The sequence below is a fragment of the Hippopotamus amphibius genome, chromosome 9, assembly GCF_030028045.1.
Source record: "Hippopotamus amphibius kiboko isolate mHipAmp2 chromosome 9, mHipAmp2.hap2, whole genome shotgun sequence".
Lineage (NCBI taxonomy): Eukaryota > Metazoa > Chordata > Mammalia > Artiodactyla > Hippopotamidae > Hippopotamus > Hippopotamus amphibius.
This window is the reverse complement of record NC_080194.1, coordinates 112179914-112197990: the sequence shown is the minus strand read 5'-3', so window position 1 is coordinate 112197990 and position 18077 is coordinate 112179914. Positions and strand designations below refer to the sequence as shown.

Here is an 18077-nt window from a genome sequence, read left to right as displayed (position 1 = left end):
CCATGTTTTTTCTGAACATTCATGGGTCATACATCAGATAAATTCAATATCTGATCTTCATTTTAAAAGTAAAGGCACATGCAGTTTATTGTATGTCAATTATATCTCAATAAAAGTTATTAAAAAATTAAAAAATAAAAGTAAAGGCTACCCTTCAAAAAATATATGTGATTTGGTCATTGTACTGGGTCAAAAAGACATTTGACATAAGACCATTCAGAGCTTTTCTCTGTTAACTAGTCATAGCCACCCAGTCCTGATGCCCCAACATCAGGTAGTGATCACTAGCTTAATATCACTTGATGTCAGCAAATAATGTGAACAGGTTCCATTGCTAACCCTTGATATCTTTTTGCATCCATTGTTGGATCTGTATTGTACTTTTTCATCAGAATTTTTTATTCAAAAAATGTGCAGGTTTTAGCTTTTCTCTTGGTCTGATGCAGTTATGCCTCTTCCCTTTGCCTTTCCCTGTCCATTAGAACCTGTACTGTAAGGAGGTTTCCGTGGAGCCAGCTCTGATACCTCCGTTAAGTTTACACAGTGCTGTGACCGTGCACGATCTGCAGCAACAAACTGGGTGGCGTGTGCGGTGTGGGATTACGCAATACCTTTCCAGTCCCCTCAGCCGGTTGAATTGAGTAGAAACTAATTTATGCTTCATGTTGTCTCTTTCATTTGGATTCCCTTGCCGCTTTGATGCCCTTTGGGATTACTGGGGTTGGGGTTGCTTCCAGACTGTGTTGTGTTGCGGCTCCATCTTCTTCCCTAAAGCCCACTCGTCCTCTGCCCTGCTTCCTCTGCCTCCTGGGCCACTTCTGTCTTCTCCATCCTCAACATTACTTTCTTCCCTTGCTTTCTTCTCCCACGTTCTTTTTCTGCTGTTCCCATTCCTCTCATCTTTCCTATCTTTGGAACCAGCAGAAGTTAGCTTTTATACACATGACCATTCCTAAGTATATACTTTTTAAAATTTTTCTGAAACAGCAAATAATAGACTCATAGTTTCTGGAATTTTTGGACCTTTGTCTCCTCTTTATCGTTTTTATCCATATACTTGTATTACTTACCACTGTTCTATATAGCTGGCGTATCAGTCACCTAAGCTTCTGATAAGTGGAACATTAGAGTACAACAGAATTCAGCTAAAAGGATAATTCTGCACGTCTTTTTATCAGAAATATATTCTGCTATCAGAACATAGAGTAGATGACCTTTTCCTATTACTGATCATGTGTTGTCCATCTGGTGTAATTTTGTTGGTTGTTTAATTGGTGTTGCTCTTTCTTCTCTTTAAGTCAAGAGGTGTTGCCAAAGATTCATGAAGATAAACATTACCCTTGTACTTTGGTGGGAACTTGGAACACGTGGTATGGCGAGCAGGATCAAGCTGGTAGGAAGCAGAAGTCTTTGGAATAAACACTTGTTCCTTAAGCCTTTACTGTCATTACTTAAATGATTTTTAACTTAATGCTTGTTTTTATAATCAAGTTTTCCAAGTCTCAGTCTAATTTTATGGTTAAAGAAGTTTCTCCAGTAAATCTCTGCAAAAACTCCCTTTTGATCGTTTTTCGTGTTTGAATCTATTATTGAAACTTTATGGTATAACTCAAGCCAACACACATTACAGTTTTGTACTGTGTTAACACCATGCGTATCTGGAATATTTTCAAGATAAGAGTATCATGAGACTCTAAATGTATGTTATCTTTTAATATATATTTCAGTTCACCTCTGGAGGTATGAAGGCGGCTATCCAGCCCTCACAGAGGTTATGAGTAAACTCAGAGAAAATCAGGTAATGATTTTGAAAAAGACTAATGATATAATAGATGTTACTACAGAATTAAATGACACTTTTCTGTCATCAGTTTTTATTAGTAAACTGTTAGTTTTCTGTAATAAAAATTTTATTATTTAGACTCTTTTTTTTTTTTTTAAATTTGCTTGTGCCAGGTCTTAGTTGTGGTAGGCAGGCTCATTAGTTGTGGCACATGGGCTCCTTAGTTGTGGCATGTGAACTCTTAGTTGCAGCATGCATATGGAATCTAGTTCCCCGACCAGGGATCGAACCCGGGCCCCCTGCATTGGGAGTGCAGAGTCTTAACCACTGCCCCACCAGGGAAATCTCTATTATTTGGACTCTTGAGGTTGTATTTAAACATAGACTAACCAGTTGTAATACTATTAAAATAACAGTTCTTATTGTAAAAGTCAGTTGTACTTTGAAACTGATAAGGTGAAACTTTGAAACCAGTAAGTCAGCCTGGGTTACCTAACACACATCTGCTTCAGGAACTGACAGCCACATATTCTTCACCTTGGGCTGACTTTGCTGTCCTCCCCTTCCCTTCACTGACAGGTGTATGTTAATGGAGAAAATTCTACCAGTCATACATTATTAGGAAATGAAATCTTTTCTGTAGATTCCCCATCCATATATAAATGGGTTTTTTTTTTCTTTTTTTTTTTTCCTTTTTTTTCTTTTCCCCGCCACACTGTGAGGTTTGTGAGATCTTAGTTCTCTGATCAGGGATTGAAACCACACCCTTGGCAGTGAAAATACAGAGTCCTAACAACTGGACCACCAGGGAATTACCAATATAAATGGCTTTGGAATTATCTGATGTTTTGAGGTGTCCATGGTCACCTGTCTTAATATGCTGTCAAATGCTATTAGAAGAACCTAAAAACATAGGAAATTAAATTTGTTTACTTTGTCATTTGAATAATTAGGATGACTGTAGTTTGATATCTAAACTTGGACCCTTTTGAGAGTGAAAGGGAATACTAGTAGTCATTATGCTGGTTCAACAAGATGTGCACTGGGACTGTCTCAGGCCAACTGGACCCTATTTATAATATTCTATTATAGGACGAACATAAATGTTGCTAAAGTGGGTTGACATATAAATATTAGGAGATTTCACGAGCATCTTTGTTCACTCAAAGGAATTTGCAGAATTCCGTAAGGCAAGAAGCAACATGCTTCTCTCGAGGAAGAATCAACTGCTGTTGGAGTTTAGTTTCTGGAACGAGCCTGTCCCACGGTCAGGACCGAATATATATGAACTCAGATCTTATCAACTCCGAGTAAGCGCTGAAATAGGAGTTAACTGTCCCCTTGTGCTTCTGTGCAGAAGGATGTGCACCCCTGAGGCTGAATGGACAGCAGACGCTGAGCGAATGTTCTGTGATGTGTGTTTGGCTCGTTTTCTCCCCGTCCAGTTCTTCTCCTCTCGTTTCCTTTTTTTAAATCTTCTTTCTTTTTCATTCTTTCTCTTTGTTAAGCTCATTTGTTTTTTATAGCTTTATACATAAGAGGAAAGACCTAAAATGCAGGACGAGGTACATTATATAGCATCTGTTGTCATTAAACTAGAGCAACTAGTAAGTGTGTGACTATTGAATACATTATACAGCACTGTAAGAGGAAAGGGGAATAATATTTGTATGACTTTCTAGATATTTCCCTACTACATGAGGACTAAAAAGAAAGGCCCAGATGGCAACATAGTTAAAGTGATAACATATCAGTAAGATCTCTGTGGTCTAATACTCAGTATTATACTGGAAACAAATCAAGTGATGTCCTTGTTAGGTTTACTTAAATTGAATTATTTAAAAATTTCACAATAAAGTCTGAATAGGTACCAACAATTTAATCATGATGGGCCTAACTATGGTTTTCATAACGATAATTGGATGACTTAATTAACTCCCACTTTGTATGTTGTCTTCTCAGATGAAGCCATACAATATTACTCCCACTGTGGGATAGGTATGAACACGGTGAATAATATTATTTTGTTACAGTTTTTATCTGTTAGATGTCACATTATTGAAAGTTAATTTTTAAGTTAGTCTTGTCATTTGATTTTTTCATAATGTTATTTCCATATTTCTTCACAGAAGAACTAACCAAATCCAAATCTCTTTGCAGCCAGGAACTATGATTGAATGGGGCAATTACTGGTGAGTATGTGACCACATGATGAGTTTGTAAGTCTTATAAACAGATTCTTTTAGGCCATAGTGTTACTTCTAGAAATAAAACCTGGGGTTAGTGCCATGATTTGATACCAGATTGTTGTTTTGTTTGACATATTTGTATTATGAAAATTTTCAAACATCTACAAAACTAGAGAGAATGATACCACGAGTCCCCCTTCCTTACCCATTACTTAGCTTCAGTAATTATTAACACACAGCCAGTCTTGCTTAGGTCTAAATCCCCAACCCAGAGTATTTGGAAGTAAATACCAGACAACATACCATTTCATCTATAAATATTTTAGCATGTATCTCCAAGAGATAAGGACTTTTTTTTTTAAACAAAACGCCAGTGTTACATGAGGTTATATCATATTCTTCTTGGATATTGTCTTTTCTGAAATGTTGCTTTTGTCACATAAACAGAGCACCACAGTGATATGATTGCTTTTTTTCTTCTTCTTAGTTTAATTAGCAAAATACCAATTTTTCTTCAAACTGATCTATAGATTCAACAGAATCCCAATCAGAATCCCATCAGGCTTTAGAAATGCAAAGGGTGCAAAATAGCTAAAACAATCTTGAAAAAGGAACAAAGTTGGAGGACTCAGAGTTCTCAGTTTCAAAACTGAATGCAAAGCTAGAGTCATCGAGACAGTTTGGTACTGGCATAAGGACAGGCATATAGATCAATGGAATAGAATTGAAAGACGAAATAAATTCTCACATATGTGAGCAATTGGTTTTTGGCAAATGTACCAAGGCAATTCAGTGGGGACAGATAGTCTTTTCATCAAAGGGTCCTGAGACAACTATATATCCTTGCAAAAAGACAAATTTAGACCTCTGCCTCACACTATACGTAAAAATTAACCAAAAATGAATCATAGACCTATATATAAGAGCTAACATACAACACTTTCAGAAGAAAACATAAGAGAAACCCTTTGTGACCTAGGGTTAGGCAAAGAGTTCTTAGATAAACACCAAAATCACAATCCAGAAAAGAAAAAAAAAAAGATAAATTATAATTCATCAAAATTAAAAGCTTTTGTAATTCAAAGGATACAGTTTTAAAAATTAAAAGACAGGTCACAGACTGGGAGAAAATTTTGCAAATCACGTATCTGATAAAGGACTTGTATCCTGAATGTATAAAGAAATCATACAACTCAATAATAAGATAAATGACCCACTTAAAAAATAGGCAAAGGACTTGAATAGACAGTTCTCCAAAGATATACAAATAGCCAACAAGCATATGAAAAGATGGTCAGCATCACTAATCATAAGAGAAATGCAAATCAAAACCACAGTTATATGCCGTCCATCTCACAGAAAATAACCGGTGTTGGCAAAGATACAGAGAAATTGGAACCCTTGTGTACTGCAGGTAGGAATGTAAAATGGGGCAGTCATCATAGAAAACAGCACAGAGGTTCTTCAAAAGGTTAAAAATAGCATTACTATCTGACCGAGCAACCCTACTTCTGGGTATATATTCAAAAGAATTCAAAAGCAGCACCTCAAAGAGATTTGCACACCCATGTTCCTCACAGCATTATTCACAGTAGGTAAGAGGTGGAAGCAACCCAAATATCCATCAGCAGATGAATGGATAAAAATGTGGCCTATGCGTGTAATGGAACATCATGCAGCCTTTAAACAGAAGAAAATCCTGCCACATGCAGGGCAAACCTTGAGAACATTATGCTAAGCAAAATAAGCCAGTCACAAAAGGACAAATACTGTATGATTCCACTAATACAAAGTTTCTAAAATAGTCAAAACCCTAGAAACAGAAAATGAAAAGGTGGTTGCCAGGGGCTGGGTGGAGGGGAGTTGGTGTTTAGCGGGAATAGTTTCATTTTTGCAAGAAGAGAATGTTCTGCAGATCTGTTGCACAATACTGTGAATAGACTTGGCCCTGCCGGCCTATACACTTGAAAATGGTTGAGGTAAATTTAATATTAGGTGCTGTTTACCACAATAAAAAATAAAATCATAAAATAAATTTGAAAAACAAAATTAATGGGCAAAGAATTTGAATAGACATTTCCTCAGAGGAGCTCTGTGAATGCCTAAAAAGGACATGAAAAGTTGCTCAACATCCTTAGTCATTATGGCAATGCAAAGTAAAACCACAGTGAGATAGTACTTCATACCCACTAGGATGGCTGTAATTAAAAAGACAGAATAACGTGTTGATGAGGTTGTCAATGAATTGGTACCTTTATACATTGGTGAGAATGTAAAATGGTGTAGCCACTTTGGAAAAGGAGAACAGTGACTTTTTACTTACTTTCAATGTATATATGTTCCCTTTTTTTTGGTTATGAAATTTCTTGCTTTGGCTAGACAATTTCTAAGATCTCTTCTACCTCCAAAATATAGTTCTGGGATCTTTTTTTCTAATGAATCTTTTCTTCTTAGGTCATCAAAGGCTAAATAATGCAAGGTAGAATTCCTTTTCGTTTGAAAACTAAGAAATACATACTTGATTGTATATTATTATTGTACACACATTTTATTAAGGAATTGGGGGAAGGGATTCTATAAGTATAGTAATTAACTGTTCTGCTCACAGAATAGGATCACTCAGTTCAGTGTCTCCATGTTACTCATTGAGACTTGCCCACCGTGGAATCCACAAGGAAGTACTGAGGTTATTCTTCAGTTATTTTAAAAACTATTTATGAAGCCAGTTCAGCATTCAATTTATATTTTGGCACATAGGTAACTATTTAAGATGGTGACCTTCTCTTCAGTACATGCTTCTGATTATTTCCAGGCTAAGGCAAGTATGTTTTCTTTGCCTTCTGAGAAAGCGAATAAGAAAAATTCAGAATGAAGTGAACAATCCTGAATATTTATCACTATCAATGAAACTGAGGGTTTTTCCCCCTTTGGGTTAGAATGAACATTAAAGTGATTTGCTTAATTTCAATAATTTACGAATCAGATTTGTAATTTTTGTGATGATTATGATCACTTAACACTACACGTAAGGTTAAAGAAATTAATATCACTTGGAGGTAACCCATGAGGGCAATAGCAAGAGATCCATCCTTCACCCCTAAAGAAACTGAAAGTGTGGGTCACCTTCGTGGAGTTGAGCACGTGCTGAATGAAAGCCAAGATGTACAAAGTGACCTTGAGGAGACTGGCTTCCTCACTCCCACCGCAGGCTGCCCTTGCTCTGATTCCACACCTCCCTTTGAGATGTTCTAATTCAGTTGCTGTGATGCTTGCCTCTAAGAAGAGAATGCAGGGACTTCCTTGGTGACACAGTGGTTAAGAATCTGCCTGCCAATTCAAGGGACACAGGTTCAATCCCTGGGCCAGGAAGATCCCATATGACGTGGAGCAACTGAGTCCGTGCGCCACAGCTACTGAGCCTGAGCTCTAGAACCCGCAAGCCATAATTACTGAGCCTGTGTGCCACAATTACTGAAGCCCACGTGTCTAGAGCCCATGCTCCACAACAAGAGAAGCCACCGCAATGAGAAGCCACTGCAATGAGAAGCCCAAGCACTGCAACGAAGAGTAGCCCCCACTTGCTGCAACTAGAGAAAGCCCATGCGCAGCAACGAAGACCCAACACAGCCAATAAATAAATAAATTTATTTTTTAAAAAAAGTGCACTGGTCAAGCCAACTCAAGTATCTTGTCTCTCACTGTAGGTATTAGTGGACTGAATCCTTGTTCGTAGCCTCCAGCTCTTTTAAATGAATTAGAATGAATCCATCTTCTCAAGTCCTGTCCACTTCTAAATGAATTAGAATGAATCCATCGTCTCAAGTCCTGTCCACTTCTAAATGAATTAGAATGAATCCATCTTCTCAAGTCCCGTCCACTCTGGGATGACTGAGACATCAGGCCAAGCCTGGACAGCGTTGATATAAATTCACTGGGTAACTGGGGTGTGGAGTCTCTTGGGAGACTCTACCTGTGACTGACCTCCCTACATCACTTGACACTGCTTCCTTCATTCTTAACTTTGATTCTAGAAAACTGCTATAGGAAAAACATACATTTTAAAAACACATTTAGGATTTCAAGTTCACTAAATATAAAAATAAAGCACTGGTACAAACATGAAAGGTGTTTAAAGAGCGAATACCAGGACTTCCCTGGTGGTCCAGTGGTTAAGAATCCACTTTCCAATGCAGGAGATGAAGGTTCTCCCCCTGGTCATTGAACTAGATCCCACATGCCTCAGGGCAACTAAGCCCAAGTGCTCTAGAGCCTGCATGCCACAACTAGAGAGAAGCCAAAACTAAGACCTGATGCGGCCAAATAAATAAATGCAAGGGTGAGTAAAAAATTATCCGCACTCTGGCTGTAGAATTTATTTTGATTAACTGTTAGAAAAGACAAATACATCATTTTTTGACATAATCTCCTTGTTTTTCAATACACTTTGTCCATCTGTCAACAAGCTTTTGTATTCCCTCATTAAAAAATGTTTTAGGCTGAGCTGTGAGCCACGAATGCACCACTGTCTTCACTTCTTCATCAGAAGTGAATCTTCATCCTCGTAGGGCTGCTTTCAGGGGACCAAACTGGTGAAAGTCTGATGGAGCAAGATCAGGACTATAGGGAAGGTGCTTTAACACCTCAAATTGAAGTTTTTGTAGAGAGTCGACAGTGTGGGCTGAAGTATGTGGACGTGCGTTGCCGTGCAGGAGCACGACACCCTTGGATAGCAGTCCTCTGTGTTTAATCCGAAGTTTAGGCTTCAGCTCTTCAATAAGCATCTCACTGTAATCATCACTGTTGATTGTTGAACCTTTTTCCTGGTAATTTTCCAGTACTGGTGTTGAGAATCCCAGAAAACAATCATTTCATGTGTACACTCAATGTTGTCATCAGCTGTGGATGTGGACAGGCGTCCTGCTCCTTCTTGATGGCTAACACTTGTGTGACCTTCTTTGAATTTCTTTATCCATTTGTGCACAATTCTTCATGACAAAACACTTTCTCCATATTAAGCACAAAGTCTTCAATAAATAACGGCACCAGGTATGCCCTCAGACCACAAGAAGAAATCACTGCACACTGCTCTTCTTTTGTGCAGATCACAAGTGGGGCATCCATTTTTGCTCACACCGCAGTTACAAATGAACTGATGTAACATGTTCACACCTGCACAGCAGTGACTAGGGAGACAGTAGCCTTGAACAGGAAGCGCTGATAAGACATTGCGGCCCACAGAAGTTTTAATATAACAGGAGTGCAGATAATTTTTGACTGACCCTCATAGATATTTTAAAAATAATGAGCTGATACCTTTCAGGAAATCTTAAAAAGCAAAGTTTAAGGCAAGTGCCAGTTTTTAACCAGGTTAATCACAATTTCGTGTTATACACATGGACACATATATCCACACCTTCCTCCACACATGGTCCACACGTGATGGCACTTGGTACTCGTCCTAATGGTTTGCTCAGGTAAGTGAGGAAAAAAAGAGGCAATTTCAGGGTTGGCAGTGATGGTAATGACAGTGAATTGCCAGGAGGCTCATGTCCATGGTTCTTTCATATGCTGTCCAAGGGGTCGCAGAATCCCCCCCCACGCCCCGTAGTTCACGGAGCTTGCAGGTTTCTTAGAGCTCACTGTATGCAGCTGCTTTGTAGGTGTGCTTCCTTCATCTTTGTTTTAAGCCCCATTCTCGAGGCAGGGTCCTGTCTCCCTTGGAATACAGTGCCTGTGGCATCGTGGGGTTCTTGGATCCAGAATTCCCTCACTTTCTCTCAGCGTGTTCTTGGAAAGCAGCTCTTTTTAAGTTAACGAGTCCTACCTTCTGCCAGTTTTTTATTTATTTTTTTTAAGTTAGCTGTTTATTGGCTGTGTTGGGTCTTCATTGCTACACATGGGCTTTCTCTAGTTGCGGCGAGCGGGGGCTACTCTTCATTGTGGTGTGCGGGCTCCTCATTGCGGTGGCTTCTCTTGTTGCAGAGCACGGGCTCTAGGCACAAGGGCTTCAGTAGTTGCGGCACATGGGCTCAATAGTTGTGGCTCAACGGCTTAGTTGCTTCACAGCACGTGGGATCTTCCTGGAGCAGGGATCGAAGCCATGTCCCCTGCATTGGCAGGCGGATTCTTAACTACTGTGCCACCTAGGAAGTCCTTTGCTAGTTTTTTAGACTTTATGTTAAGAATCAGCAGTGCAACCACATATCCTCAGTTGCTGTGTGTGTGTGTTTCAATTTATTTATTTATTTTACTTATTTATTGGCAGCATTGGGTCTTCATTGCTGCACACAGGCTTTCTCTAGTTGGGGCCAGTGGGGGCTACTCTTCTTGTGGTGCACGGGCTCCTCATTGTAGCAGTTTCTCTTATCGTGGAGCACGGGCTTTAGGCGCATGGGCTTCAGTAGTTGCGGCACACGGGCTCAATAGTTGTGGCGCATGGGGTTAATTGCTCCGTGGCATGTGGAATCTTCCCAGAGCAGGGCTCGAACCCGTGTCCCCTACATTGGCAGGCGGATTCTTAACCACTGCACCACCTAGGAAGTCTGTGTGTGTGTTTTTAATGTTTGTTTTGGCTGTGCCAGGTCTTAGTTGCGGCATGTGGACTTCTTAGCTGTGGCGTGCGGGATCTAGTTCCCTGACCAGGGATCAAACCCAGGCCCGCTGCATTGGGAGCGCAGAGTCCTACCCACTGGACCATCAGGGAAGTCCCATGTTGTTTTTATTTTAATAGTTATGAATTACCATCCACTTCACAAAAATGACTGTTGTAGCTACAGAAAGGTACATTTACATCTTGCTTACATTAAAATGACTTTCAAGTGCATTTGATAATTTAAAAATTATTCTTTGTTCTGCACAACTCATGCTGAGGATGGAGGAAACTCACCTGATACAATATCTGAGTGTTCTTCTTCTTATAGGGCTCGCGCAATTCGCTTCAGACAGGACGGTAATGAAGCAGTTGGAGGATTCTTCTCCCAGATTGGGCAGCTATACATGGTGCATCATCTTTGGGGTATGTTTTTTTCCCTTCATTTTTGTGTTCCTGGGGTTTCAGAGTTCATTACTGAATAAGTTGTCCTAGGCAGTAAACTGTATCTCAAGTCAGGAACCTTAAACACTGCAGCCGGTGCAAATGTCGCAGGTGGAGCGTAGGTGCTGGGCTACAGAACAAGGGGTCAGTAGTGAAGGGTCCACAGATGGGCGGCACGTCGGTGAGCCGGCGAGTGAGAGTGGGGGTGAGGGAGGTGAGGCAGCAGCCCCAGGTGAGGGGAGAGAATTGAGCTGCTGAGGGCTTTTCCCAGGGTGGTCCCAGCCCCCCTTTCTGGACATCCCCCGCTCCCTCTGGACATTCCCGCCTTCCACGCAGAGGAGGTCCCTGCATGTGCACCCACCCCCTGCCTCAGGTCCAACTCCATTGTCCCAGAGGCCCTTCTCTCACCTTTTCCGTCCCCTCCCACTTTGGTTTGGCACCATCTTTGGTGTCTTTCAGGGCCTGACTCAGATGTTCCCCTTCATCCCCAAGGGCACATCGCTGTCCCCCTGAGCCCCCAGAGCCCAATACTGTGTGTGCGGTCACAGTCATGGCTGTTTGTGTCTGTCTCCCTGCTGAACGGGAACCGGGTCTCGGCGGTAGCTTGGTTCATTCTGGGCACATTTGTAAATGGTGATTAAAGTTAAAAAGATGAAAAGCATGCCTCTTGCCAAACCTTACTAATTCGCTGAGGTGTTGGTTTGCCCTGTTTGGTCCATCAGGTGCTGCAGGGTTGCATGCCTGGTGGGTTAGCAGGAGGCTCAGAGACAGGGTGACAGGTCTGCTGAGTGGGAAAGCAAAGCTGGGTGACAGGCCACCAGGCCGTGCTCAGTGGGTGACTCGGGGAGTTCCAGTTGGGGTTCTCCTCCTTAGGACTGTATATAGGGATATAAAAGGATACAAAGTTATGAATTGAGGGAAAACCAGTGAAAGGTGGAATGTGAGCTAGACTTCAGGATCTAGGTGGACTGACAGGGGAAAGAAAGATGGGAAGGCAGGTCTGGAACAGTGATGGAGACACAGGAAATTATAAAAAGCGCTCAGGAAATTACAAATAGTGCTGACAGGCTAAATGATAAGATACGTGCCAGGGACCTGGGTCTGAATGGGTGAGTTGAGTCAAGAAAAGTCATTTTCACATTGTGCTCCTGGAACCTTTCCCTGAAACCCTCAGTGTCTGGTGGGGAGACCCTGCTCCAGACCCCTGCCAGCCGCTGCTCCCCTCAGCCGCACACCCTAGGCTTCCCTGGCATTTAAAAGATTGAAACCCGCACCAAATAATTAGAGGCCACCAGTAACCCTTAGGTCCCAGAATGTCGGGGGCACCGGTGTTCCTGGGGGCTGTTTTCTAGCCAGCAGAGATTTGACCTCCTAAAGCATCAGAGTTTTCAAATGGAGTAGATTTGCAAAGAGATCTTTAAAAAGTGTGTTCTGTATCCCTGCCTTTTGAGATTACACTAATTGTAATTTAACCTTTATGGGTTTGAGATAGGAGTGAAGTCGTTTTTATTATTATTTTTTAGTGTATGATCTGGCCAGAGGATATAAACTGAAAAGACAGACCCCTCCCCTTCCTCAGCCTGGAGGGGCCTGAGGGCGGCCTCTGTAGTGAGTGAGCGCGGAGCTGAGATCTTGGGTGGGGATCCTTGTGCTTTGGCGCACAGGCAGAGGTCAGGCACATGTCTGTTCTGAGGCAGTGCCCTTCTCCACCTTCCTTTTTGTCTGCAGTCTATGTCCCAGATGTCCACTGCCCACTTCCTACTTTATAGGAAAAAGTATTGAGATGTGCAGAGATGAATTCTCAATTATCTGCCCCCAAAACTTACCCTCACTTTTCCATCTTTTTTAGAGAAAGAGAACCAACATTTACCACGTGCCTCCAGTGTGCTGGTTATTTATGCACCGTCCCCTTTAATCCTTACAGCCACACACCGCTAACGAGAGAGCTGGGACTCTCAGGTGGTGAATAAAGCACCCCGAACCCACAGCTGTTGAGCTGAGCCAGGCTCCCTTGCATGTGATGCCAGCCCGCCCCCTCCTCCCAAGGCCTCGCTGCTGCAGCCACGGCTCCCCCTCCGCCCCATCCCTGTGCTCCTTCCCTCGGTATCCGAATGGGCTCAGTGCCTCCCATCTTTAAAAGCCCCCCCAAATCCAAGGGTCCATTGACAGATGAACAGATGAACAAAATTTGGTTTGTACAAATTCATAGAAACAGAATGTAGAATAGAGGGTACCAGGGGTTGGGAGAAGAGGGGAATGGGGAGATATTGTTCAGTGGATAAGGTTTTAGAGATGAATGGTAATGGTGCAACGTGAATGCACTTAATGCCACTGAATTACACATTTAAAAATAGTTAAAATAGTAAATTTTATGTATATTTTAACCACCCCCCAATTTTTTTTAATTAAGAAAATTTTTTAAAGCACACAGGCCTCTCCAACCTGTGTTCCCTGCAAGGGAGGGTCACCATGACGTGCACCAGGCGTGCACCTGTCCCTGTGACCACCCTGCTGCTTGTCACGTGAATGTTAACTATTTTCCTCTGGGTGGCGAGAGGTAAAAGATTTTTTTCCTTCTATTTTTCAGCATCTTCAAAATTTTCTGTATTAAATTTACACTTCCATTACTAGTGGAGGGAAATTTTGTCTTTACATGGTCAAACTGCTAGGCCTACAAGGTTAGGTCTTCTCACAGGGAGAAGGAAGCCCCAAATCAGAAACTAGAACTGAGGAGGGAGCCTGGGTGACCTTTTAGTCTCAACTGACACTGTGTCCAGATGCCTAGGAGGCATTTCCCTGGTCAGTGGTTGGAAGGATCTTGCCCGGGTTGGGAATCAGAAACCAAAGCACACAGGTGAGACATCTGAATCATACCCCAAGGACGCTGACCCTTGGCCTGTGCTCTTCCCTGCATCTGGAGGGCCTTTCTCTCCCGTTCTTGCATTTTGACGATGAAATGTCCTTCTCAATCTCGAAGACCCACTTGGTCAAATCACAGCTTCCAGGCAGCTCTCCCTGGTCAGCCGTGTTCTCCCTGGTGCCTCTCTGCTCTTCACTGCCCGGAACACAGTCTCACCCAGGTCACTGTAGTGCTTTATAAATGCTGAGCAAAGTTGAGTCTAATATTGCTTGTCTGTAGTCTGACAGTGTCTGCTTACGGATTTAACCTGTTATTGAGGACGTTCACTTGGTTTGTAAAGGCACATCTTGAATCCCCTCAACTGTGAGCTTTCAGGGCGGATTGTTCTGTGTCTCCCACAAGGCCTAACAGTTTTGCTCAGAATAACAAGCTCACAGTTACCCCAGCTTAGTTCTAAATTCCCAAAATACAGATGGTCCCTGACTTATGATGGTTCAACTTACAATTTTTAATTTTCCAACCATGAAAAAGTGACCACATTCAGTAGAAACTGTACTTCAGATTTTGCATCTTGCTCTTTTCCTGGGCTTTCAGTACATCCTCTCCTGATGGGGGGCACTGGCAGCCGCAGCTCCCAGTCAGCTACATGATCACGAGGCTGAACAGCCCACATGCTCACACCTCTTCTGTCTTCACCTTTAGAGCAGCACTCAGTAAGATACATGAGATACTCAGCACTTTATTTATGAAATAGGCTTCATTATGGAATAAGCTAGGGTATTCCAGTAAGTTAGGTGTATTGAATGCATTTTTGACTTACATTTTCAGCTTATGATGGGTTTATGGGGATGTAACCCCATCATAAGTTGAGGAAGATCTGTAGGCTTTTTGAGAAAACAAGATGAGCAGCTGAATCAACACTTAATGGATATACAGTTGACCTCTGAACAGCACAGGTTTGAACGGCTTGGGTCCACTTATATGCAATTTTTTTTTCAGTAAATACACACAGTACTGCATGACCCACGGGTGGTTGGATCCGAGGGTGCAGAACCATGGATGCAGAGGGCTGGCTATGGGACTTGAGCACATGCAGATTTAGATATTCACAGCGGGTCCTGGAACCAGTCTCCCACTGTACTAGTGGAATGTAGGGCATCATGTTTGGTTTAAGTCTTAATTCTTCTGTGTGGCTGTTTTTAAGCTTACAAGGATCTTCAGACCAGGGAAGATATACGGAACGCAGCATGGCATAAACACGGCTGGGAAGAACTGGTGTATTATACAGGTAATCTCTTAATAGGCACAAAGCATTTCATTCTTTTCATCTCACTATTTTAATGTTCTTTCACCCTGAAGTTAATATGTATTTTTTTTTAAAAATGGTGTGTTGCTTTAGGATGGTGAATTGTAAGACTGAGGGAATGGAGAAATAGTCATATTTTTCTGTGATAGTTACATGATATTTTTGCAATAGAAAATATTCATTCTTTCAAGTATATATGTTTGGTACAGTTTTCAGATCTTTACATCATTATCTTTCTTGTACATTTCTATATTCTCTGAAAATTTATTATACAAATAAATTTTTTCTAAGCTTTTTCTTTCTCATCAAAATTGTCCATTCTGGACTTGAGGACACAGGGTTGGGAGGGGGGTGAAGGGGAGGCTGGGACAAAGTGAGAGAGTAGCATAGACATATATACACTACCAAATGTAAAATAGATAGCTAGTGGGAAGTTGCTGTATAACAAAAGGAGATCAACTCGATGATGGGTGATGCCTTAGAGGGCCAGGACAAGGGAGGGTGGGAGGGAGTCGTGGGAGGGAGGGGATATGGGGATATATGTATAAGTACAGCTGATTCACTTTGGTGTACCTCAAAAACTGGTAGGTGACTGTAAAGCAATTATAGTCCAATAAAGAGCTTAAAAAAAACTGTCCATTCCCCAAAACATTACAACTTAATATAGCAATTAAAATTTTTTTTAAATTGATCTTTAGACTTTCCATATGTACGTGTGTTTGCATGTGTACATACATGTACACCCATACATGTATGTATACTCATATATATACTATGAAATCCTAGTTGCTTGACTTTTAGAAGAAAACAGCAAGGCTGAGTACCACCCAGTGATACCAGTGCAGGTAATAAATACCACCCATGCTGCATGTCAGGTACATTTAAGCCCATGTCCTACCAGGAAGATCAAAGGGTAATTTGTTCTGGAAAATAACTACGAGGGTGAGTCAATAATTATCCGCACTCTGGCTGTAGAATTTATAGAAGGTTTAATGTAACTGGAGTGCAGATAATTTTTGACTCACTCTCATATTGTCTTTTAGTTCAAAAAAAATCATATAATTGTATGTGGCTTTGCTGCTTATTCTTACATTTCCATCAGTTCCCAAAGATGTGTTTTACTTAGCACTGACAGTTTTACAAGTACAGTGTATTTCTTCCTTTATACAGATACAGCCAAATTATTTGATTTTATATAAATTTTAATTCAGTTCAGAGAACCTTCTGAGAAACATCATTTTTCTCACAATATGGAGTCTCCTAATTTCCTACAAATGAAACACATTTCCAACAGAATGTTTTAATAATATCTTATGGGATGTCAACTGATCTGTCAGTAGCTTGTATTTCTACCCCTGAGATCAGTCTTGAATATTCCAGTACTCTGTTCTGATTTCAAGCAGCATAGCATGTCTTCTGAATATTCTCCGCAACCTATTTGTTAACGTATATTTTACTACCATCTGTTTAGAAAAGAACAAGCCCAGTAATCTTGATCCTTGTTTTCAGTCCCACTTATTCAGGAAATGGAATCCAGAATCATGATCCCACAGAAGACCTCACCCCTCCAGTAAAGCTACGGAATTTAGATGCGCCTACATAAATTTATGTGACAAGTACTTGTCATAAATTAATTTGAACTGTATATCAAGTGAAAGAAGAAACACTGAAGTGTAAACTGCTGTATATAGCTTGTAAGAGACCTCTTTTCTTTAAAATTTACATTATCACAAGAAAGTAAACTATTACAGTTTGGCTGATATTGTAACAGTGCTCTGTAGTCCTCTGAAACATCCCTGTATTTGTCAAATATACTTTATAATGCCAAGCCACCTCTCCCCACCCTCCAGGAAAAGAGGGCCCAAATTAAAACTGGAATCATCTCCAAATAAGAATCTAACCATGGAAAAAAAGTTAGCCATTTCTTTATAAAAAGCAAATCTGTTTTATAATTACAGATTTTTAGACAGATTTCTTGTATCAGGAAGAAATATAAATTTTGTCATGTTTCTGTAGCATTTTTTCTGAGTCTCGGACTAGGAACAAGTTATGTGTACCCAATACCTGCAAATGTTTTACTTCACTCTCATTTCTAATGTCAACATAGTAAAAACAGTGTGTCATTACAGAGCTGGAAGTAGTTGATCAGTAATTCAGTCTCCACATTGTGTATTGTGATGTCTTTATACGAGAGGAAAAAATGGCTTGAACCTGTGTATCATATGTGACTTTGAAATGAACACCTTGAATAGCACTAATTTTTATTTGTAATATTTTTCTATAACAAAACAAGTAGCACTAGGAAAAGAGGTTTTATTTTGTAAACAATCATCTGTGACCTCAGACATTCTCTGGTTAATATTTTAGTAAGCTCACAGCAGATTCTTCCAAGATCATGTATGAGGAGTGGTGCATGTTGAGATTTAAATTGGCATAAAGTTGCATACTTTGTCTAGCTCTGATTTAGTTTTTTAATATAGTGTGCCAATTTTGTGACTGTAATCATGTGTAAGTCCTGTTGAAATGAAAAACTATGTCTGACCCCCATATCACAGAATTTGTTAAAGTGTGAATAACTCATATCAAATGTCAAGCTTTTACATGTGAATGGTTTTCTCCAAGAACATATAAAAGTCAATAAATTCCTCTTAATTTTCACATATTACATGCTTGCGATCTTTTTTAATGAACTGGTGCTGAGGACGACCCCACCACTCTTGAAAGATAGCTGGTCCCAGTTCAGTGGGCATATGTGAGTCTACAGAATAAAATATTAAATAAATTCATAAGCCGCTCCTTGTGGCCACTTGGTAGGTGTTATGGGGAATGGGTGTTTGGGTACCAGTGCATAATGGCCTGATGTTTGGGGGCTGGGGCTGCCAGTGGAAGAACAGGCTCTGCTCCTT

The 18077-nt window shown here is 40.8% G+C and overlaps 1 protein-coding gene across 3 annotated transcripts in view; it reads left to right on the top strand.

Annotated features, from left to right (window-relative positions):
* Window positions 1–17833, top strand: part of NIPSNAP2 (nipsnap homolog 2) — a 29232-nt gene extending 11399 nt beyond the window's left edge. Inside the window, exons 4-10 of one of the 3 annotated variants that reach the window (XM_057748753.1) lie at window positions 1299–1393; window positions 1728–1798; window positions 2953–3093; window positions 3944–3975; window positions 10893–10987; window positions 15070–15153; window positions 16681–17833. In XM_057748753.1, coding sequence (XP_057604736.1) covers window positions 1299–1393; window positions 1728–1798; window positions 2953–3093; window positions 3944–3975; window positions 10893–10987; window positions 15070–15153; window positions 16681–16745 — 583 coding nt within the window. In that variant the 3' untranslated portion in view covers window positions 16746–17833. The remainder of the gene's footprint in view (window positions 1–1298; window positions 1394–1727; window positions 1799–2952; window positions 3094–3943; window positions 3976–10892; window positions 10988–15069; window positions 15154–16680) is intronic. The other 2 variants (XM_057748755.1, XM_057748754.1) reach the window with 2 other exon arrangements.
* The last annotated feature ends 244 nt before the right edge of the window (window positions 17834–18077 follow it).